The sequence below is a fragment of the Hippoglossus hippoglossus genome, chromosome 17 (assembly GCF_009819705.1).
Source record: "Hippoglossus hippoglossus isolate fHipHip1 chromosome 17, fHipHip1.pri, whole genome shotgun sequence".
Lineage (NCBI taxonomy): Eukaryota > Metazoa > Chordata > Actinopteri > Pleuronectiformes > Pleuronectidae > Hippoglossus > Hippoglossus hippoglossus.
This window is the reverse complement of record NC_047167.1, coordinates 15679865-15704437: the sequence shown is the minus strand read 5'-3', so window position 1 is coordinate 15704437 and position 24573 is coordinate 15679865. Positions and strand designations below refer to the sequence as shown.

General features: G+C 42.5%; 1 protein-coding gene across 11 annotated transcripts in view; it reads left to right on the top strand.

Moving 5' to 3' along the window:
• Positions 1-24573, top strand: part of LOC117778113 (adhesion G protein-coupled receptor L2-like) — a 96740-nt gene that overhangs the window by 6213 nt on the left and 65954 nt on the right. For all 11 annotated transcript variants that reach the window (XM_034613382.1, XM_034613392.1, XM_034613391.1 and 8 more), the window contains one exon: positions 18859-19071. In XM_034613382.1, the coding sequence (XP_034469273.1) occupies positions 18996-19071 (76 nt within the window). In that variant the 5' untranslated portion in view covers positions 18859-18995. The remainder of the gene's footprint in view (positions 1-18858; positions 19072-24573) is intronic.

Sequence of the window (24573 nt, the reverse complement as noted above, 5' to 3'; positions counted from 1 at the left end):
GAAGCAGATTTAGTGTGGATGGGGGAGCATTTGTTGGCCATAATCTAACACCAGAAGCTGTGTGTTTTAGTGGAAATGTTGGACGCCATTCAGACGTGGTCATGTTAAAAATGATTTTTCGTCCGTTTAAAACATTCCCCCCCCCCAACAGTTTTTCCCGGGGTGAGCATAAAACATCAACCACGGTCTGCATCTCTCTCCAGCGTCTGTGGTGAGGAAAAAGAAAAAGCATAAATAAGTTGCTGAATAAAAATCTGTTTACACATTTTGACTGGTAATTTTGACCGCATGCAGCACTCCTCATCTAAAATGCTTAAAAAAGAATTTGTTTTTTCGAAAGTTGTTTCCCCGCAAAAAAATTAAATGCTTCAATTCCACATTCAGTGAGTGCATTATGTAAAGACGCAGAGGATTCGAGCCCCTGTGAGAGACTCCGACTACCTACTGGTGTCTGATTGTTTTTCTGTCGCAGAGATAATATTTATTTCCCATTTTGTGCAGCTGTTGTTTGTCAGAGAAAGAATGCGACGAGACGCTGTTTATTTTGATGGATCTTTTTTTCTTCTTCTTCTTCTTCTTCTTGTGATGCATGGGCTAATGTTCCTTGCAATCTTTAGTTTGATAGATAAATAATAAACACTTGCGCACATTTCTAATGAGCGCAAAGAGAAACAAAGAAAGAGAAGCAGTTTTTTTTGTGTTGTTCGCCCGTGTTCGTGCCCTCACTTTGAAAATAGGAGCAGGATAGGTTAATAGTGAAAGAAAGTGCAGCGTGTGAGATGTTATTACACAGAGACAGGGAATGTAAATGCCAATGGGAGCGCAGTAGGGGTCGGTGGCCCCTTCATGGTCATCCCGCTCCTGGGTAATAACACGAGCCAACTGCTCCCCAACCTGCCAGAGAAGAGAGCTCGCTCCTTCCCCTCTCGCTTCCCTTTGTTCCGTCAAAATAACATCACGAAACTTAGGGAAAGAGGGTGGGAGAGCAGGGAGGAGAGAGAGAGAGAGAGAGAGAGAGAGAGAGAGAGAGAGAGAGAGAGAGAGAGAGAGAGAGAGAGACAGAAAAAAAACAGGACCTCACCTGCCATCTTCACTCACGACGGGCGGGTTTGACAGCTGTCTTGTTCAATTCCTCTGACACGCTCGCTGTGAAAAAGTTGGACAAACAAATGGACAGAAGGGGGGGGTGATGGAGGGATGAATAATGGTACACGGGGCAGTTCTGATTGGGTTTGGTCTGAGCAGAGAAATACTCTTTACATCTGTTAGAAATATTCCGATGTTAAGTGCATTTTCAGATGAATGGCGCAATTCTTCTTCTTTTTTCTTTTTTTCCTGTTGTGCTGACCTGACATCAGCCGACGATTTCCTGTGTTTCTTACAACGCCTTCTGACAGAAGCCCAGGTAACCGGGCTCTTTGCATCGTGTATGAGTAGGAGGGGAGAGCAGGGGCGATTCAAATGGAAAAAAAAGCACCAAAAAACAGAAGAAGCAAGTGGAAAAGGAAAAGTGGAGAGTGGAGTGGAGACCATGCTGTGGTGTGCTGAGGCGAACCCGGTTGTTCAGATTATTAAAAGGCTGCTGAAGAGGAGAGGTACATGCATTCTGCTCTGTTGAGGCCTCTATCCGTGGAGAAATTGGCATCGGGGCTCCTTCCAGGATGAGTTTAGTGCTGCTACAAAATGGTCTAGAGTCTGGAAAGGAGTATCTGATTCTGAGGGGCTGACACCAAACCTGACATTTCCCACTGAAGCTGAGGAGAGGCCTCCACAGAACAGACTGACTCCGAATGGAAGCTGCACTCTTGTCGTTGTCATTTGGCCCGTTAACCAGAGAAAGAAGAGGGAAAAGCAGGAAAAAGGGCCAAGATAAGATAAAAAAAAAAAGGAAAAGGGCATTTTGTTTATTTAACAAAGTACTTTGGGGCGAGTTTCTCGTTTAACTCCAAAAAACCCATCATAGCTATTTTGTGGCTCGCCTCAAAAATAAAGAGACAGATGACTGAAACGAATGATTATGCGTTAGGGTAGTTAACCCGATGGATGGATATATGGTCTCGCTCCTTTTCACTGAGACAAAACATCTGAGGGAGGAAAAAAATCCCCTCCCATACCACCACCTTCTGTGTTTAAAATGACAGTTAACTTTCCCCCACTGGTTTAAAATGGATGTTTAATGATCAACTGAGGCTGGGAGCTCCGGTCTAGCACTCACGCTGGCTCAATGCGTGCTCGCCGCCGAGCCTTCGCTAAGAAAGCTACCAATGGTGTTGTTAAAGGACGCTTTGCTCAAAGGGAGGCTGGTTTCTTGAGTGATGGATCATCAGAGGTCTCTTTGGGGTGTGTGTTAACCCTTTGGTGCGTGCAGATCTCTCCCAGTCGGGGAGCCGTCGGCGGGGTGTGATGGATGTGTCCCGGGTCTTTAGGCTCAATATATCAGAAGATTAGCACTGACCTGTGAGTTGTCTGGGCCGCCCTCGCAGCTTCTCCTCCAACACTGGCGGACATTAGCATATGAGGACACTGCTCCGTCTCGGGGGGATTCGGAGATAGTGTGCTTTATTTGGTTCTGTCACAGTACAGGTCACAGGAAGTGTGCAGATTAAAGGCTGACGGCTTTGTGTTGGTATTAGGTGTATCTGACAGGTCATCAGTCTTCAGCTGGGAAATGCTTCTCTCCTCTTCAAATTCCTAAATAGTATCATATAATTATCCTACAAATGGAGGCCGGGGCCATGCTTCACTGCGGAGAAACCGATCCCTGTCCTCATGAATCATATAAAAATGTAAATCACTTTTCTGATCTCATGTAACGTTGTTATTTTTCATTTTGCACAGCATAGAGGGAAATGGGAACAGGTACTCACCGACACCCATTTCCAAATAAGTAATGTACAGGGCGTCCGCATGTGACAGGCAGCTTGAACTCTAAGAGCTTTCACATGAACAGCACAGGCACATTTGCTCCCTGAGAAACTAGTTACTTAGTGCATTGAAAGGCTAAATTAAATATATATATTTTAAAGTACATTTACTTACTTCGGCTTTGGTGCAAATTCATATAAATGATCTTAACAGCCCTCCACATTTAGTGCTCCTCTCTTGCAGTGCTCTTTTTCTGTCCAACATTTAAATGTCACCTCCCACAGTATTGCTGGCATTTCTTGTTGTTGTTGTTGTCGTCGTGTCTTTACGTAAAGAAAGAATACTTTAAAAGCCAATCTTCAGGGAGCTGCACTAGCTGCACCTGTAGCCTGCCAGTTATTTGTGTGCCTTGTCTAATGGCTTTTTTTGATGCCTACTTGGTGTTACTCGGTGTCTTGTGATGAAGTCAATGTGTTTTCAAGGTGAGGAGATATTGTCAAAGCCCTTGAACGTTCCCCGGGCTTTGATTGGCAGGCGTTGTCACAGAAGATGAGAAGCGGTGGGAGTCGCACGGCAAAGAGAATCTATTACCTAGGCTGGCAAAGGCACGCTTTCAAAATGTGTCAGTGCAGTCAGCCATCTTGCTCTCTCTGCGTCTGTGGAACAGTCCCTCCTCGACGCAATGAGGGAGCAGCTTTCAACTTTCATTTCTGCGGCTACCATAAGTAATGTTGCTGATATTTTATACTCGGGGTTCATACTATGACGAATTATCATGTACAACCAAAAAAATGTAAGCGTTCATCAGTGGTGGTGTGTAATCTGTTTCATGATTGCTGGCACTCAGCAGTAAAGAAAACACATAAATGACATCCTGGCAAAAAAAGGCAGAAATTATGAGATATAGAAAATTCAGCTGAGCCCTTTCTTGTGGAGTTGGGCTGATTTCCCCCCCACATTTCAGGGGCCTTATTAATACACACACACACACGGAGAGAGAGAGTGACTGCAGACCCAGTGAGATGCAGCGAGAGAAGGACGGTTGTTGTTGATCAGCCAAGCAAATCAGATCGTGATATTTGAAGAGTGCAGTTGTGATTGCTAATCACTTCACCGCTGAGTTTTAATTAGGAGACCCATAAGCATTCTGTCATTTCTCAGCAGAGCATAATCAGAAATCAGAGGTACTTAAGAGAACAAATAATTCGTTTTCGCAGTAGTTAAGGTCCACAAAAACAAGCACAGGTTTTCCTTTGTATTGTTAGATGGCGAACGCTTTATAAATGTACTATATCACGGTTATAATTGTATTTCATGTGAGCCCGTGCACTTTGCACATTATCTAAATTAATATCCTGATCTTATTCGGGGATTTAAAAGCATTATTTGTGAGCACAGCAGCCACGCTCGGACACATTTTGTGCTTATTGCTGCAGAAAGCCCGATTCAATCTTAAACTATTTTCCTGGAGATGGTGCTATAGATTGGACTGAGCTTATTTTCAATGGGCAGGTTTCTGTCCTGTGCTCCTAAGACCTTTGTTGGGACATTTTAATTACAGCAGAGCTGGGTGTAATTGATCCAGGCTTAGAGGGATTTCACTGTCAATGAGAATGAGCCTGGGCGTTAATACAGCCAAGCAAACGCTTCCACCTCTGTGTGCTGCACAGTCGCACACACACACACACACACACACACACACACACACACACACACACACACACACACACACACACACACATGGTGGAGTGCAGATGTGTCTTCTCATTGACTATCACTGAGAGTTTCAGAGAGGAGTCTGTCTTTCATGTGCACTGGTGAAATCCGCCTTGCAGAAGAGTCTCCCTCTGCCTCCACTTAAACATATCTGTTGCCACCTGGAGTGGAGCACTTTCTTACTGGTTCTGTATTGTCACCCACAAACTTTAAATTTTCATAAGGCCGTTAGATAATGCTTCCCGATGAGGGTGAATTATTGATGGTCTTGTTTGTATGAGTGGGACAGGGCAGGCTTTTAACTCTCTGAGCTGGTGGGTCTCTTATCCGGTAACTAAGGGACACTGCACAAACACCCAAAGGAATGATGTACTGGAGGAGAAGTAAAAAAGGAGGCAGGGGGCTGAAAATAAAATAAAAGAAGCATGCATCCTTTATACCACTGTTGGGTTTAGCCACAGCACAAGGGAAAGTTGGCAGCAGAGAAAAGCAATGCATCCACAGAAGCCTTTTCTGTGTTTTTGAAGCCTTGAGAAGTGCAGTGGTGGCTGTGTATTTGTTGTATGAGTACACACGGCACTCGGGCTTGGACTTTTTTTTTTATATGAATAGTTTTTGTAGAAACAAATGTTTCAAGTCAGGTACTTTTAATAAAACAGGATGTGATGTGAGGTGAAGCTGTCAGGTGAAGGAACAGAATAAGTTGTTTTGCCGGAGTTTGAGCGAACAATTAAACTTTGTCGCCACTGGAGCTGAAATGATTTGTTGAGTAATTGATGAGACAATTGAAAGAAAATTAACCTGGAACTGTTTTGACAATCAGTTAATTGTCTCTATTCTCTGGTTTGTGGATGGATGGATAGTATTTGATAAATATTTTATGGCTTAAACTGAACATCTGAGTTTTGGACTGTTGGTCGGAATAATAAACAAACAAGTAGATTTAATGATTGATTCGGTAAATGTAAAAATAACAGACTTCTCTCCAGTAAACTCGATGGGTGATGCACAGCACTCATAGTCAGATTTTCTTTTTTGATCGCTTAACAAAACTAAAACAGTTTTCTCAGATATATGAAGCCTCTGCAGTGGCGGATCTAGGATTTTTCTAAATCGGGGGCCACAGTTTACACAGAGGGGCCAATTATACAAGCCAACATTCATGCACAACTTTTTGTTCATTAAGGTGCAAATTTAAGCCATGTCTTGTTTGAATATATTTTGAATGTTTGAATATATTTTCAAATTTGTTCAAGCACATTGTGTCAAATCACCTTACAAAATGTAAATTCTTAACAAATTCACATATTTAGTGCACCCCCCCCCCTCGGCCCAGCCCCTGAATCTGCCCCTATTCTTGGCCCAAGTCTATAGGGGTGGCACGTAGGGGCACTGCCCCTCCCTTAAATATGACCGGCTCCTGGGGGGCACCAGGAGGAGGCACCTGGCTACTGTCAATCTGACATTGTCCAACACTTTTGGATTACGGGGCTGTCAATAGCTGAATGATTTGTGACGTGGAATCAGAGGAGAGACACAAATCACCACAGACCACATGTCGCTCTTCTTGCTATCAACACATTCAGTTATATATATTTTGAAGTATATGGACATGGGATGTTGTCTGTAGCAATAATAGAAGTTGTGAAAGGCTGAAGACAACCCTCGCAGGCCCCCTGGTCCCCCCCCCCCCGAGCCACCTCATTGTAAAAAAAAAAAACTAGACTCGCCCCTGTTTCCTGGAGGAAGAAACCACGCAGCCACAAGCCCAATCTGTTTCTAAAGGGAGGAATGGAGGTTTGAGCTGCCCCTCTGACCCTGAATGACAAACTGTATCACACGCTGCAGACAGAACGAGTGTCTGTGTCTCTGTCTGCTGCACACATAGCTGCATATCATTAAAAACTCTCCCCTTAACTGCTAAATGTACACCCTGACAGCTGTCCTGATTCTTACAGCGGGCACTTTCATCATTGTTCCAATCCATTCTCTATGCGCTCGTATGGCCCTCCAGTTTGCATTACAATGGAGCGAGCAGAACCAACTCATTGAAATAAGGGTAAAGCGTATAATTTGGTGTGCCCGGATTGTCCTTTAGGCTTCATTTTAGGTTCCATTTGAACATTTATTTAGAGATGTGGACGCTGTTGGCTGAGATTCACCGCATTTGATTGTGAAAACTGTTCGTCTTTGGCAAAATCTCCCAGAATTGTTGTATTGACGGGAAGAGATCTGGCCAATTTTACCTCCTGAGATTGGACTTCATTTTCTGGGAGATTGTGTAGACGTTAGAGATATGTTGTGACATTATGTTGTAAGCTTTGATTATTCTGGCTTGTTACAGCTTGCGAATAGTTTTTTTTTTTTTGGGACACAGGGCGGATGAGTGTGTCTGTTGTGAAGGAAGAAGACATTTCAGGCCCACCAGTGCAGTGGTCCATCTTTGAAAATGAAAACGAAGTGGTTTACAGCCGAATCATGGGTTGTAACTCTAAAATAATAACCCTGAGACTGTGTCAGTGAGGACAGGAACAGAACAAAAAAAGTAATTATGTGCAAAGGAACAAGAAAAACAAGTCCAGCCAGCTGCCATTTCCCACTGGAAATGCTGCAGATTGATGCCAGTGTTTTTCAGTTTCCAGAGGAACAGACAGAGTGGGTGGACAAATTAATAGAAACCGATACTCGGGGGAAAAAAAGCACTTTGAATTGAAAACAAGCATGAAACCCATCCAGGCCTGCAGCATGTGTGTGCATATTAAGTCCATGCCTTATTTCCAAATCACCACAGCCAAATGGTAAAACTCTCAATATGGCTGGGAGATGTGAGCTTGATATTTAAAGCTGTGGCGAAATGCTGTATCTCTACAGAGGGATTTCTCTAATCAGAGCAATAATTCCGAATAATCAGCCTTTAATTAGTGTTGTTGGATTTGAACAGCATCAACATTATTAAGCGTTTTAATCATGTTTTTAGATAAATTGAATTATAAAACAATTTGAGTTGAAATAGTTGAAATAATCAGGCACTCTGGGGAGAACACACGCACACACACACGCACGCACGCACGCACGCACGCACGCACACACACACACACACTGCTAAAATGTCATAAATCACACCTTATTTTCTTCTATTTTTTACTTAATGAAGTTGAACTAATTTTCATTTGCCTTTGTAATAAATGATATCTGCCTAAATGATCAGTTGTGGGTCAGCTTCAGAAGAGTCTAATCAACACATTCTATTAGTTGTATTACTTGAATCGCTCTGTCTTGGCCACAGAAACTAATATAATTACAATTAGAGGGAACTGTCTGAAAAATCTCGACAACATGTCAATCATAGCGCTGGGTATTGTTAATTATTTCATAGCGATGGCAACACAACAGCAGGTTGTTGGTACTAATACTCTGTTTGGACACATAAAAATACTTTTTACCGCTGCATAAATCAGCTTTTTAATATAACACTGCATAACATCAGCATATCTGCGATCTCCCAGAGGTCTAAGAAAACCCACTGCCAAACAGCAGACAGGCACAGTTAGCAACTAGCTGGTCAACACTGTGGAGCATTGAGCAGCTGAAGAGCGAAGCGCATTATCAGACGTGCAGCTCTCAAATCTTTGCTGTCTTTCACCTCTTTTTAATCCTGAGATATTTGCATTGTTTTGGGGGGAGTTTTTCCTGCCAGCCCTCTGACTGACTCGGACATTTACTCTCCCACATACAGTCCTTTGGATAATTACTGGAGAATATCCGGAGTTCAGTTCATGTCTGAGAGCGGCTCTAGACTTATCCCTCAGGAGAAGAAAGTGAAAAGTAGAGTGAAACGTAATATATATAACAACCAATGAAAACTGCTTTAAATCACAAACTTTCAAATCCAATAAGTTAGGATGAGTAAGAATCTTTCAGTAATTGACAGCTGTTGAGAGCTGTGCACTCCGCGCCACAGACACATTTCGATTAGTTGGAAAAAGTCTCAAAAGTTCCAAAAATAACAGTGGATGAGACTCGAAGCTCAGAGGTGCATATTCACACAAACCTGTGAGGATGAGCAGCTAAACACAATGAAACGGGGACCTCCGAGTCCAACCACATTTGAAGTAACGCTGTAAAACCTCCTCGGCTAAATATATATTTTGATCACAAAGCAGGAATTGATAATGCAGGCCCCCTTAGGAACACTTATATCCAGGGCCGAGTCACGAGCTAAAGTAGGTGACCCGATGTGAGAAGCAAGAGCCTGAGAAATGGAAAATGAATAAAAAGCCTTTCTCACTCTCTCCTGCATCCTGATGGTTTTACCTGCCGAGAACACAGGAAGACGCCTGCTGCCGACTGTTAAACGTGGTGGTGGGTCCTTAATAGTACTGGCAGCCCCCTCGCGGGACTCATTAGGTTTGATGATTACTTCACACGATTGTGTAATGGCTGAGGTATATATGAGGCAATTTTTTTTGAACAGGTCCACTACTCTGGTGTTGCTGCGGTTTCGCAAATTAAATCAGATTCCTGGTGAGGTTTCCCCCTTCGCCAGGTTTGAACATCATTTAGCATGGCTGGGAATCCTGCAGGGTGGAGTGTGGAGTCGATTTCCACCTCCTGAACCCCTCACACAAACAGAGACTTAAGTTGTCAAGGAAAATCACACTCCTCAAGACTTCCCCACTGCTTGTTAGTTTATTATTAATTATATTATACTCACTTTAGCTCTTACACATTCAATTTATGGTGACACTCCTCTAAGGGTGTTTGGCTTAATGAGTATTTTTACAAGTTTGTGTTTGTCATGTGTTGTGAGTGTGAAGTAGAAAGTAGAAAGTAGTTACTGATAATAAGGAATTCATTCAGTTTGATCGTTTATCGATTCCAGTGAACGGATTTTATACATAGCACTAGAACACAACTAATTGACTTTGCTCACGGGCTGCAAGATTTTTTTTTATTGTTGATGTTTTTAGTTTTAGTTTTTTTTAGTTAACTGGTAAATTATTTGCTCTAATTAAAGTTACAAAATTGTGAAAAGGTCCAAATTCAAAGGTTTAGTCTTGAAATAGATTGAGATGTCATAAATTCTTAAATATTAATAGTTGACAGTGATCTAAAACAGAGAAAGTCAACAGATTAAATTATTAAACCAACAGACACACACTTAATCACACACGCTTTATCATGATATAAACTAAGACTGGACGACAGCACTGTTGTCAAGATAGAAAATGTTCACATCAAAGTTCAAGTTCAAAGTGTTTTATTTGTCAGATATACATCAGTATATCGATAATTACCACGATAAATGTCACATTATTATTTATTTTTAGTTCAAAGTCAGATTTTTCCTTCTGAGTGAAGCGTTTGGTTTTAAACTCTTATGATCAGAGACACACTTGACAAACATCTAAACATTACAAATCTGAGGTAGATCAGTTATGTGTTAAACCTCCTCACTGTGTTTGCACAATGCATTAGCCATATAATGATATATAGTGAACTCTTTTACATTCCGACAGATAAAATTATATTGTTGTATTGTTTTTATTTTTTATTTCCCAGCCCTAACATTAAACTGAGTAACCAATTAAGTAAGTATGTAAACATAGCTGTATATACATTGGCCCTGCAATGATAATAAAGTTTATATTTTGAGTTTTATGTTGAAGGAGCGGTTACTTCAGCTCTGTGGTCATTCTGGAGTCTGTGGTTCATCGTCCAGAGTTCAGTCCTAATGCAAAGCGATGCGTGCCTTGGTGTCTGCGTGCTTGATGGCGTCACACACCAAACATGTGCTGATGTCATTTAACAAATTGTCCCCTGATGATCTGTGAAGAAACGCAACACTCGATAGCCTCCGAGGGCACATTACAGCCCAGAATCAAGGCGACTTAATGCACGTCCGTCACCTCGGACACCGAATGAATAGAGACCACACAAACCGTCCATAGTTGGAATGCAGCCCATTCACTGATCAAGCATCGGTAATGTGAAGTTAAATGAAGCCACTTTATGAAGGTGAAACCAGCAGGATGAATGTATCAGTGTATGTGAAGGGAACCATGAAGTTGTGTCTTTGCTTAACAGTCACTGCATTCAAATGAAAGCAAAAGGAAAATCCAGCGAGCAGTAAGAGTAAATCAGGACGTCAGGACAGACGTCGGATGATGTAAATTATCTGGTTAACAGCTCATGTTCCTCCAATAAAAATAATTTCTCACTACATGACACAAGACACATTGACTGGTAACGTAACAGCTGTGTGGCTGAAATACAAGGAGGGAATGGAGATGCTTATATTACTGGCAGATGTGAACACACAAGAGTTAGTGTTACAGGAGTTTGATCCAACGATAATTTGAGTGAACTTTAGGAATGGTCTAATTTATGTCCGTGGGGTAATCATTCTGCCAATGAAATGTCAGACACTTATGAAAACTCACAATTTCCTTGAGCCCACACTGACGTTCTCAGATGGCCTTTGTCCAGCGCACAAAAAAACATTCACTTTAGATATTCACATAAGAAAAGGAATAGCAGCCAGTCCTCACATGTTGAAAGCTCAATCAGAATCTATTTGGCATTTTTACAGTTTCGAAAATTTTATGCGGTGTTATGTTCTACGCTGATATAAACATATAAAGAGAGGAGGCAGCACCTCTGACTTCATGATCCTCCTCACTCCTAAAAACCAAATCTACACTGGGTTGCATATACAATTCAAATTTGTTTCTCGGTGTCTACTACTTACCCCCTCACTCGGATTAATGGTGTTTGCTCAATTTGCATATATTTCTGAGTGAAAAGTCTTTGCTTTTGGCAAAAAAATTGGCCCTTTGCCTATTATGTCATGAGCCCTATTTGGATGGGATTAGTTTTTTACGGAGGGGGATGTGAACAGATGTAATTGAAAATTGGGGCCATGTAAATTTTAGCCCCGTCTGAATCTTGCCATGTCAGTTCCCCGGTCCAAATCTGAGACCTCCTGCTTCCCATCAGAAATGTCCTCTGATAAAAAACCACAGCCAGTCCCAAATGACAACCCTGAGATAGTTTACAAATAATGTGTCATTTCCTTCAGGGGCGGAAAAGGAAAAAGACTTTCTGGCTTTCAACCCAACCTGAGATCACTGCGGTCCAGATGCAACGTCTCATCTGCTGTTTTGTCTTTGTTTAAACAAGTTGCTGTCAGTTGCGGAAATTATGTTTGATTATTACGATACATCTTTTTCTGTTGCGATGGCAGCACATGAATGGATTCCTGCGACAGCGGAGACTTGATTGCACAGATTTCTCCTTGTGGGCATGTTGTTCATTAACATCCCAGATGTTGCGTATTAGCAGTTACTTTATGTACATTTCGCCGGGAAAGCCTGTGCCCTGTGAAAGCGGCTATACAGTGAGTAAAAATGTTATATGGTGTCGATACAATTTCCGCCCAGAAGGTGTGAACATCAACACCTTTGTTGTGTGTGTGTGTGTGTGTGTGTGTGTGTGTGTGTGTGTGTGTGTGTGTGTGTGTGTGTGTGTGTGTGTGTGTGTGTGTGTGTGTGTGTGTGTGTGTGTGTGTGTGTGTGTGTGTGTGTGTGTGAGTGAGTTAATGCGGGGTAAATGATGCCTGGCCAATTGTGGGTTTGCTCCTTGTAAAAAAAAAAAAAGAAAGTGCTTTAACGACAGAGTGAGCTGGAGGTGAGCAGTGTGTGCGTGGGCGTGTTTGTGGATAAAGAGCGTGCAGGGGAGTGCTGGGATTATGCGCAGCAGAGGCGAGAAGTGCGGCTTTCAGTAGATTTATGAAGAGACTGATTGAAAGGAGAAACCAACGCTTTCCTGTGTCAGTGTCGAGCTGCTCTCTGCTCCTCTCCGGTGACCCCACTGCTCAACCAACTGCTCTGAGGTCAGCCCATCCATTTCAATGCCAAGCACAAACGGCGACTCGGCTCGGCTGAAGCATGCAGCTTGAGTATTACTGAACGACATCTTAGCCGCTCTCCCCTTATTTCAGCAGATTCGGTGTAGTTTCATTTACTACAGACTCCAACAAGCTATTGTCTATTACAATAATTCAGCTGAGGTGATTAGTTGATTAGCTACAAGTTAATTAATCTTCAACAACTTTGAACAGGTATTAGTCGCTCGAATCAAAATGCCAAACATTTTCAGCGTCTCTAACAGTAATTATGATGAAATAAGCAGTGCACACTGGCTCATATGAAGCAGTTTCCACTAAAATCACACACACAAAAAAACCCCACTAATCAGAAACATGTATACTGGGCTGCTCTGGATGTTGCTTTGCTCTTACCACTGCTCTTAACTCTGATTAGAAATGTAGAAATCTCTGTTTGATCATGTGCAGCTCCAAGCAAACCATACAACTGCCTGCTCTCCGTTTTATAGGAGCGGTATGTCAACGTCTTCCAGTTTTGCATGTTGGTCGGACAGAAACAGGCTTTTTGAGTGCGTCAGAGTAAATTGAAGCTCGAATTCAAAATTGAAAAACTCAATTAATCATCAGTTTTTGCTTTTGATAGATGATAAATGTTGAGTCTTTTTAGGCAGATTTCATTAATGTGTTGACACGTGATCTCAACTACAACCATCTCCATAAACATCCGCTTTTACTCCTCTTTTCAACTCGCCTGCTTCTCGGCTGAGCTCCTTTTGAAGCCTCCACACCTCCGCCCGCTTCATTTTGCTTGACACTAACCTGGTTGTTCAGCAGGGGTCTTCTTTGTTCTTTGTTCCCTTCACTTAACTGAGCCTCTCTGCTCGTCCCTCTCTGTTTCTCTATGTCCATCTGCCCGCTGGCACTATCTTATCTCCAGCCTCAATCATTTGGCCAGGAGCCGCTGAACACACCAACTGTTGTGTGTTCTCAACAAAATAGCTTCGCACCTTTCAGGGCTTATTCTGTTTGGGCCTTTTGAGCTGCACTGAAGAACATTTCAACTTAAAAGCATGTTTTTTTCCAAGGTCTCCTTTTAAGCCGGTGCCATTTAAAAAAAAAAAAAAAAGACATAAAAGAGTCAATTGATGTGCCTTGAATTGACTTTTTCATATTTAAAAGTTACAAGAACTCATTCTGACCAAGGCCTAAACAGAAGATGTTATAAGAAGTTATATTAATCTATCAACCCTCTTCAAAAAGGACCTGTTGACATATGGCGCTTTCATTCACACGCTGCAACCCTGAACTGATCGTAACATCACTCGGAGGAACTGCACGTGTGAACGCAAATGTCTGACTCAGTTGGACAGGACATTAAACGGACGTTAGCAGTCTGTTGATTGTCTGGTGCAACTGGTCCAACTGTCGATGAAGCTGGTCATTGTCCAGAGATTTAAAAGAGTAGGTGTGTTGATGATGTTTCCATCCTGCCTCCTGCTCGCTCTACCACATCAACATAATGCAGTATTTCCAGTGGGTGAGAGCACGTCTGTTGTGTGCTATATCTGAGAAAATGGCTTTATGAAATATTTGTAGGAAGTGAATCAAGCAGTAAGTAGGATACAGTAGCTCACACTGGCTTATAGGAAGTAATCCAAAGCTATATTTCCCTAAAAATCTGCAGAAAATATTACAAAATTCCAGCAAACTGCAGCTGAACTCGATCAGTAATCAATCAGCAACTATTTTATAATCAATTGTTCATTTTGAAAGCTAAGAAGCAAAAAAACTCAATGACTACAGCCTTGTTCTGATTCCAAATGTGAATATTAACAGTTTTTCTTGGTCCACTGTGAGAAAAAACGAATTCATTTCGGTGGTGCACATTTAAATTTTGAAAATGTCTCTTTTGAATCTTTGAAACAAATGTTTTTTTTTTACCATCTAATGACATTTTACCAAACTATTATTTTAGGAATATATTAATCATGAATTCTAGTGTTGTAGGGCTGCAATTAATGAAAAATAGCAGTTTTTGTGTCTAAAAATATTGTAAAATTTCCATCAAATCATATATGTGCCCAACAGTGCTAAACACCAAAATATACATTTTACTATCACACAAGAGCAATGAAACATAGAAAAATTCACAAATGAACTCAGTGGATTTTGTGCCTAAAAAGGAAATGACCATCTTTCGATCATCAAATCTTATTGATGAATAGTTTTAGCTGAAACACTTGTGTGTACAGTTGTAAAGCTCAGTTTACACCATCTTTAATCCTGATAGTCGTACATCCCATCAGCTCTGCATTGATGAAACGCTGTCTGTTTGCTGCATTTGGTGTCGGCCCATCACCGTTCCTGGCAGTTGATGGCAACTCCTCTACATCACTGGTGGAGCCAAGGAAATGACATCATGTCCCTGTAGGGCGGGAAAGCGCAGCCCTGACAGGACTGTCATGACAAAAGACTTCCTTGGGAACATCAGGGTGCACCGAGGACAGAAGAAGAGTCTGGGGGCTGTATTTTCTTAGTTCCTGTAGTTCCCGTCTCCCACTTCTTACCCATCAACCATTTTCTGATGTTTGAAATTCTCCCTCTAACGTGTTAGTCTTTTTTTTCGTGCCGAATGTAGGGCATGGAGGCGGAGCAGAAAGTTCTCCAAATTGGTGGTTATTCAAAGACGAATCATTGTGCTGGCGAGATGCGGCTCAACAGAGCCACATCTCTATTTCACTTGTGGGTTTTCAGCAAACACTTGGACTTGCGCATTAGTTTTGTTTCAGTCTTACTTGATATGTATGTATGCGCTCTTTATCTCCCTCCTCTCTCTGCGTTGACAATTGAAAATAAATTAACATTCCTGGGCTTTATTTTTGTCTTCTCTAAGCCTGTGGAGAAAACTTGGGGGCGAACCCAGGAGGTCAGGCCATACTCACAGGCTGTCAATCCTCCGCGGTGACCCTCCCGCCCCTTCCTTTCTCCCCCTCCCATTCTTCTCCTCCTCTTCTCTCCCTCTCCCTTCTATTTAGTCCCACTCGGCTTACAAACTCCCCGTCTCCCCCCGTCTCCCCCCGTCTCCCACTCTCTCTTTCACCGGACTCCTCTCCAGCTTGAGTTGGGCAGACACAAGCTTTGTCAAAGGAGCCTCACATTCATTTTGCCGGCTGTTGCACTCAGCCTTGTATTTCATGTGAAGACATGTGGGCTGTCTCCTTCTATCCATTTATTTTAATTATGTTTTAATTGCTTGCCGTCCTCTTCTAAATGCTTGCTTATTATTTCTATCAGGCTGATGTGAAAAATTTGCTGTGGACTGTGATTTTCTCCATTATCTTAACTGATGATAGATTTCTCTCCTTGGGTTTCCACCGTGTATGCGTTGGAGACAAAAGAAAAACAGATGTCATGAATGTTTGCGGATCATTTTTCATTTCATTGCTAGATTTTTTTTCTCGCCTTGTTTCCAGAAAGACGTACTGTTAATAGGGAGAGAGAAAAATGAGCGAATATATATATGTACTTGCATTTTTTTTAAGGGAGAGGAGCAGATGGAAAGGGAAAAACTTTCGAAACGTCTGCGGTCTTCTCATGTATGTTACATGTTGCTGCACATTGGATTAAGTGTAGGTGGTGACAGTCATAACTGTGTAACCTTTTTTTTTTTACACGTCTGCGTCAGTGGAACATGATGATCATTATGTGAAAATCGCTGGACGCGTTACAAGTAACCTCGATTCCCAGGCTCGAGGAGGGTGGGGGCTCAGTGTAGATATCTCTTGAGGGGCCTCGCTTACTTCTTCAAATAATTTTCTGCTTGAGAACATCTTAGTCCCCCCACCCAACAATCATCTCCCCCATTTGTCCCCTGATGTGAAATTATGATTTATGTGATAGTTCTTGCGCAAAGCATCTTCATCTTAATCACATAATCCCTTTATCTCAAGTCCGGACCAATTCAGTGCAGAAAGTCCACCAAACAAAACAGTGTTTTTAGGAAGATGAGCACGGCTGTGTCCTCCACCGGCTTAGGAGAGAAAGGAGACGTGTTACTCAGCGGGGCGACGGCCGATCAGGAGAAAGAACCCTGGGGTGGTGAGGGCAAGACTTCATCTGGGAGGCCTGGCAGGCTCTCGCCCCCTGGTGTCTGAGGGGGCTGAGTGGTTCAGAGGGCCCAGCAGGCCAGAGGGGCCAGGGGATGTGCCCCCAACAGTTTCCAATCTCCTCCTGTCAACCACCATTATGGTTACCCCATGGCCCCGGGCCTCATATAGGGGGATGATAAATGGCTGAGGAAGAAGTCATATGTGTCTCTGGAGAGTTGGTGCTCTGCCCAATATTGAACTGGTCAAAGTCTTGTTACGAGACTTAAGAGCATGTGCAGCCTCCGTGGATGTGGTGTGAGGCTTCCCATAGAGGAGAGTATGAAAGCACCCCCCTCCAGTTCGCTCTTATCTGATCTGGTCAGGCGCCACTGGCAGATAAACAACTGGAAGACAAATAAAACCACAATTCCTATAAAGCCACCCAAGTTTAAGTGATAAATTATAAATAAGCCGTATGTGTGTTTCCTTGGCACAAACTGTGCTGCACGACTGCTCGACCAGAGTGACCTCGAATGAAAATAAATACTCTCAGGCTGCGTCAGACTAGGTGGAGATCCAGTGGGCTTTTATTCAAATGTTATGTCCCGGCCAGGCACTGGTTACGTATAGAATGAATCCAATAGTGACTTAAATTATTACTCAGCATGCTAATGTGGAAGCTTCCCATGTTTTGTGGGTTTTTCATGTTGCCAGAAATATCCAAGCACATTAGTGAGGCCCGGAGAGTGATCAGAGCTGACTGCTCTGCTGCTCAAATTTAGGTTCATTATAAAATAATCAGGGTGGCTGGAAACATTCACTCTCCTCTGCATAGCGGTGGCTACCAAGTGACTGATCCTGTGTACAGTGGGAATGAGTGTGTGTGTGTGTGTGTGTGTGTGCGTGCTTGTGCGCCTCCTTTCTCTGCACATGTGTGTCCATGCCGTCAAGAGTGTGCATGTCCTTGCTATATGTTTGTGCAGGCATGCATATGAGAGTCTTATGTGTGTTTGTGTTTGTGTGTGGCATTTCACATATGACACAACACATCCCTCCTCGGTGTTTGACTTTGGTAAGCAGCTTATCTGTCTGGTGTGCTCGTCTGTCCCAGGCTCTAACCTTTTGCAGCTTTCGCAGACAAAGGACTGTTTTGCCATCCCTTGATAAGGAAGGAGACAAAAGTAGCTCACAAAGCAGCCGTGTCTCTAATGGCGTCCTGTGTGAACGTGTTGCCGGAGCGACAAGCTTTCTCCCGCGGGGATCTGGGAGTAAATGGGGAAGGTGGAACAGGGAAGAGTGGAAGAATGAGGCAGTGTAAACACTCAGTTGTAGCACGCTGCAGAGTGCTGAATAAGTGCCGAGGAGCAGGCACGCTATCTGCTTTGGTTTCGGTGCCCTCATAAAGCTTTGAGGGGAATTTTGGGGGATATTTGGGTGAAAAATGCTTTTGTTTAGCCAATCAAACGGCAGCCAGGAGTTTTTGTTCTCATGGTGTTCAGATTTACACATGATTTATTTTATTGCAGTGCACACAGCCAGAGGAAAAACTGGATCAGCAGCAGCAGGGGTCTAATGATTCTCCAAATCCAGGGTTCGGTTCAGACCTTGATTTTTGTGCCGGGGTTTGGTTTATACCTCCTTTTTTTTTTCTTTTCTTTTGTTTTCTTTTAAATGTTTCAACACGGCTGACTTGAATTTCAGGGCGATTATCCATCTGGAGCTCAGGAACCTAGCCAATGTGTTTTTTCAACCTCAGTCATGATCACTCAGTCATGATCACTGACCAAAATAACAACAACGGCAACTGATTCTCCAGTTCAGGGTTCTGTGAACCGAGTCGAGCTTCACCGACCTTTGAATAAACAGGTGAACAGCTGTTTGTGCAGCAGCGGTGGTGCAGCTTCAGGGTTCTGTGGACTGAGTCCTGCAGTTGGTCTTAAGTGCCACAGCTCAATAACTGCAGGTCACTTTTACAGTTTCAGAAAGAAAAGCTGCAACCGGCACAACCAGTTTCAAACAGGCACGTTTAGAACGGCCACTGCAATAGTATTTACAAAATAATATAGAATCAACTTATTATATCATATGTTCTAGTATTGACTGTGAAATAAAAACACATTTGGAATTGGAATATCAAAGTTCTTTCACCCTATGAGATTGTGGACGTTTTTATGGATAGTTTTGATCCCAGCTTCAGAATTGTTAGACTTTTAAACAGCAACAAAGCTTCAGCTACGATGATGCAAATGATGGGCGTCCATTTTCTCCATTTTTACACCCTCTCCTCTCTTTTTCTTCCAGATGAGAAGATGACTGGTGATGCTTCTCCAACAACTACTGATCGTTGACACCGCTCCAGCGTTCTTCTCGCCCTCCGCAACACACTGAACGACTATTATTAGCCAACAGGCTCCAGGACTGTTTGCACGCAGCACACAATGGCCTCCGCACTGTGGAGGTGTCCAGTGTTCCACTGCCTCCTGCTCCTTCTCGTTTGCGTTCACTCTTCACAAGGTGAGTTACCATGGAGCTGCTTAGCAGAAGTAGTTTTCATGTAATTTTGGTCAACCTTTCAAGAAGCCACTTATTATTCAGCTTTATAAATGCTGTGAATTTATTAGCAAATATTGTCGCCGCCACAAAAGAAGTGAAGAGCTGTTATGTAGCAAGGCTGCCGTGTTCTTCATCTGTGGGTTTACCCTTGGAGTTTGAAAAAAGGTATTTCCATCAGGAGAAACTTCAGGGGGAAACAAATGAGAATCAGCGAATTAGAATAAAATTCAATTTATCAACGAGAGGAATAGATTTCTGCACATAGACCCTGGCAGGAAAGCAGTACACCATGGAAGCAGCCACTTGAATTATGTTCCTTGAAAATGAAGGAGACTTCCAGGACTACAGCTGGTGGTGGTGATGAAGAATGCAGCACGGAGTTCGGACGTTTCACCAAAGGCATCTGGTCGGAGGGTGTGATGGGAGATGCAGATGTTCTGGTCCGGTGGTGCAGGGGTGGAGGTGGCTCATGCAGCGATCACAGTGTAGAACTGACAGCTGAATGACAGGGGAGAGAGGCCATTTTCAAAGTTTGACAGCTTACAGGTGATTGGCTCACGGCGCGTGTGTCAGGTTGTGATTGGATGAAAATGAGAATAAGCTGGTGAAGCCTAGAGATAGCAGGAACCGTGCTTGGGATTTAGGAGGCATGCGCAAGAATCAAAACTTTCGCCAAGCTTCATTTCCAATGAGATTATTGTTCTTGGCGATCCAATGACACATTTCTTCAAATCCAGAGCAACACACATTGTTTCAGAATCCTTCCTCTAAAGCAGGAGCAGGGACCCTTTCACTGTCTGCAATTTTAAACTTTACAGCATTTTTTGAAGGCAATACTTACAATTTGTGCACATATATGACCCTAACCTCTCTTATGTGGTGGCTGTAACTAGTAAATAATAAAAGGTGGTTTTCCCAAAGTCAGTCTTGCCCAGAACTGACGGTGGTATTGCCAGACATGGTTTGCATAGTTTCAAAACACTATTTTACTTTGTCTCATGCAAGCAGCTCTGGAGTCACAACAAAGCACTCCTTCAAATTTCCCTGCTAAATTAGGCTTCAGCTTTTTATGTATTAGCTCTCTCAACACAAAACTTCCTCTCAGACTTCGTCTCATCCTCATTGTCAGAATATGCTCCTGTGAAAGCTGTTTGTTTGGCCATCAAACTCTACAGAGGAGCGATACTTTCATCCAATCACATTCTTGCAGCTCCTTCGAGGTTTAGCTGCATGTGGTCTCTGTCATTCCTGCAAGACGATCCCTGCACACTAGGAACATTGGTTTGTCGTCAACAAACAGTAATCACCTTGACCGGCAGCCGGACAGGCATGCAGCTGGAGGGCACCTCCTTGAAGGACGTTAGTCTATTATTTTGTTACTTTCTTTTATCACAGCAAAATATAATTGCCCCCACACAGCTTTTTCTTTCTCGTATTTCTGAGCTGCTATTTTTGTATTTATGAATTACCTCGTGGGCAGGATCACACTGTATTCCAGGCCGCGTACGGCCCAGAGGCCAGGTGTTCTGTTCCCCATCCCCACTCCAGATGAGCTTTGCTGCACCTTTTCTGCAAAGTGAGGTTTTCTAACAGATTTCCTCAGTGCACTTAGAAGCACTGGAGCCACGGAGAATTGATGCATTTTTTATTCGCGCCTTAATCTGATCCTTCTGATCAGTCAGCACCTGAAACCATCAAAGGCAGGGCACTTGATTCAGTTCCAGACTGAGGCCCTGGGAAAGAACTTGGCGCCGCTTTTAATTGTCTGCAACGACATCCCAGAGCTCTTTTTTGTTTCCCTCCCTCACTTTGGATTAGTACATTTGGCTATAATTACAAGTATTGTCACAAAACACTCCCGTCTGTTAAGGGCCCATCAAAACCACTGATGTTGGTATGTCTGCCTAATGATGATTATTACATTTTTCCCCTTTCAGTCCCATTGTACCAGAGAAACAAAGTAACCCCAAATCACATGCTTGTGTGCCAAGCATTGATTACAGATAGATGTTGAAGCACATCATTTTGCGGCGGGTGTAGTGCGGCTTCTTTTCAGTTTGAGTTTTGTCTTTTTGCTCTCTCTTGCTGTTTTGTTCTGTGATAGATTTGTCCTCCAGTTTTATTTTAGGTCGGGATGCAGTGTACAATTTGTTAACAAAGACAGATTGCCATGGAGCAGGCTATCACAGCATTCTTTCAAGCTGAGATGCATTTTTTTTTGTAGATTAGCAATTTTAGATAATATAGAAGAGTCTTACCGAGGCATTTGAAGAATAGCCCTCTGATTTACTGTGGCTCAGAAACTCAGTTGAATAGTCTTGCTGGCTTTCTTTAAGATGAATACTGCTTTGGTATGCAGAAAGTCCAGGTTTTGGGTTTCAGTTGATGTGAGGGCTCTCAGGACTAAGAATGCATATTTGCACATCCATCAATAAAGGAATGTGTGTGTGTGTGTGTGTGTGTGTGGGTGTGTGTGTGTGTCAGTCTGAAAACAATATCTGGTTCTATCCACATGCCACTCACCTTCAGCCTGTCCAGCCCTGAGGGCCTGCATGGCAGTGCTTATGATCTGCGTTTCCATCCGAGTCCCCGCAAGGAAAGCTCCCTACTTGATAATTACCTTCTGTCCCTCACCAGGAAAGAGTATAATCAAGTTATCATTCCCCCCCCCCCAACATTCCTCACATTTGAAATGCTAATTGACATAGCTAAAAAGAAAGTGATTTTTCTCTCTCCTGGTATTGACTTTCCCTTCAGTGGTGAGAATGAACTCCAGTCGGGTCTCTTTTTTGACAAACTTGATCGATTTGTGCAAAATGGAATGGAATGAACTGCTGTACCGCTAAAAAATTATATTACAAGGACTTAGTGGAATCAAGTCATCTTTTGTCATTAACTTAATGTCATTTGTAAGTTGTGTTGATTTCAAGTTAATTCAACTTGTCTCATTTCATTTTTTAGATGAGCTTAGAACTGCTGAGCTAAGCTGCTCTAACTGGAGGTCTGTTGACTTGAAATAAAGAATGAAGAACTTATGAAGGATTCATGAGTTCGTTGGATATACATATGAATTTTCCTCAGGAGTTGGGAGAGAGCTAAAAGAGGGTAAAAAGGAGACTGAATTGTGTACGCACATTTGATAGGTGGTCAGAAAACAATGCTGTTCCATCCAGCTGCAGGATGTGTAAATAAGTGTTTGCTAACAGGTTCACCTTATCGATTTTAAAAGGTTGATACAAGTTCAGTAATTTGGTCTGAATGTCTCCAAGTGGCCAGAAAATGGGCATTTTTTGCAAGTTTAATTAAAGTTAATTAACTTTTTTTTCCCCAATTACATGAGCAGCTGTAATCTGATTTCTCGCTGCACATGGCGCAGCAGCAGGGCTCAATTAAGTTGGATATCAGTGACGTGTGATTACTTTTACACAAGGAGAGCTGCACACACACAGGCACCTTCAGCTTTCTTCACATTTCCTGTCCATAGAGGGATTAGAATTATTCTTTTAAACTAGAAAAAAAAAGAGATCTATCATAATCTTCTAAATATTTACCATTAACTTATAATGACACTCCTGTGAGATCTCAAAATTCTCCTCAGACCTCCTGCAGATCTTTTCACAGTGAACCCTTCGCCTTAATTAGCAGAGAGGAATAGATTAATGTGATAACTACGCAGAAGACGTGGATTAAAACACCGGGGTATTTTAAATACAGAGAAGGTGTAATTAAGTCCAGACCTTATAGAGTATCTCACAGAGGTGAAACAGATGAGTGCAAAATTTACAATAATATATATACACTACCGTTCAAAAGTTTGGGGTCACTTAGAAATTTCCTTATTTTTCAAAGAAAAGCACTGTTTTTTTCAATGAAGATAACATTAAATTAATCAGAAATACACTCTATACATTGTTAATGTGGTAAATGACTATTCTAGGTGGAAACGTCTGGTTTTTAATGAAATATCTACATAGGTGTATAGAGGCCCATTTCCAGCAACTATCACTCCAGTGTTCTAATGGTACATTGTGTTTGCTAATCGCCTTAGAAGACTAATGGATGATTAGAAAACCCTTGAAAACCCTTGTGCAATTATGTTAGCACAGCTGAAAACTGTTTTGCTGGTGAGAGAAGCTATAAAACTGGCCTTCCTTTGAGCTAGTTGAGTATCTGGAGCATCACATTTGTGGGTTCGATTATACTCTCAAAATGGCCAGAAAAACAGAACTTTCATGTGAAACTCGCCAGTCTATTCTTGTTCTTAGAAATGAAGGCTATTCCATGCGAGAAATTGCGAAGAAACTGAAAATTTCCTACAACGGTGTGTACTACTCCCTTCAGAGAACAGCACAAACGGGCTCTAACCAGAGTAGAAAGAGAAGTGGGAGGCCCCGGTGCACAACTCAGCAAGAAGACAAGTATATTAGAGTCTCTAGTTTGAGAAATAGACGCCTCACAGGTCCTCAACTGGCAGCTTCTTTAAATGGTACCCGCAAAACGCCAGTGTCAACGTCTACAGTGAAGAGGCGACTCTGGGATGCTGGCCTTCTAGGCAGAGTGGCAAAGAAAAAGCCATATCTGAGACTGGCCAATAAAAAGAAAAGATTGACATGGGCAAAAGAACACAGACATTGGACAGAGGAAGATTGGAAAAAAGTGTTATGGACAGACGAATCAAAGTTTGAGTTGTTTGGATCACACAGAAGAACATTTGTGAGACGCAGAACAGGTGAAAAGATGCTGGAAGAGTGCCTGACGCCATCTGTCAAGCATGGTGGAGGTAATGTGATGGTCTGGGGCTGCTTTGGTGCTGGTAAAGTGGGAGATTTGTACAAGGTAAAAGGGATTTTAAATAAGGAAGGCTATCACTCCATTTTGCAACGCCATGTCATACCCTGTGGACAGCGCTTGATTGGAGCCAATTTCCTCCTACAACAGGACAATGACCCAAAGCACACCTCCAAATTATGCAAGAACTATTTAGGGAAGAAGCAGGCAGCTGGTATGCAGTCTGTAATGGAGTGGCCAGCGCAGTCACCAGATCTCAACCCCATTGAGCTGTTGTGGGAGCAGCTTGACCGTATGGTACGCAAGAAGTGCCCATCAAGCCAATCCAACTTGTGGGAGGTGCTTCAGGAAGCGTGGGGTGAAATCTCTACAGATTACCTCAACAAATTAACAGCTAGAATGCTAAAGGTCTGCAATGCTGTAATTGCTGCAAATGGAGCATTCTTTGACGAAAGCAAAGTTTGAAGAACAAAATTAATATTTCAAATAAAAATCATTATTTCTAACCTTGTCAATGTCTTGACTATATTTTCTATTCATTTTGCAACTCATTTGATAAATAAAAGTGTGAGTTTTCATGGAAAACACGAAATTGTCTGGGTGACCCCAAACTTTTGAACGATAGTGTATATATTATATAATATACTGTATATAATGTAACTTTCAGGTGATGGG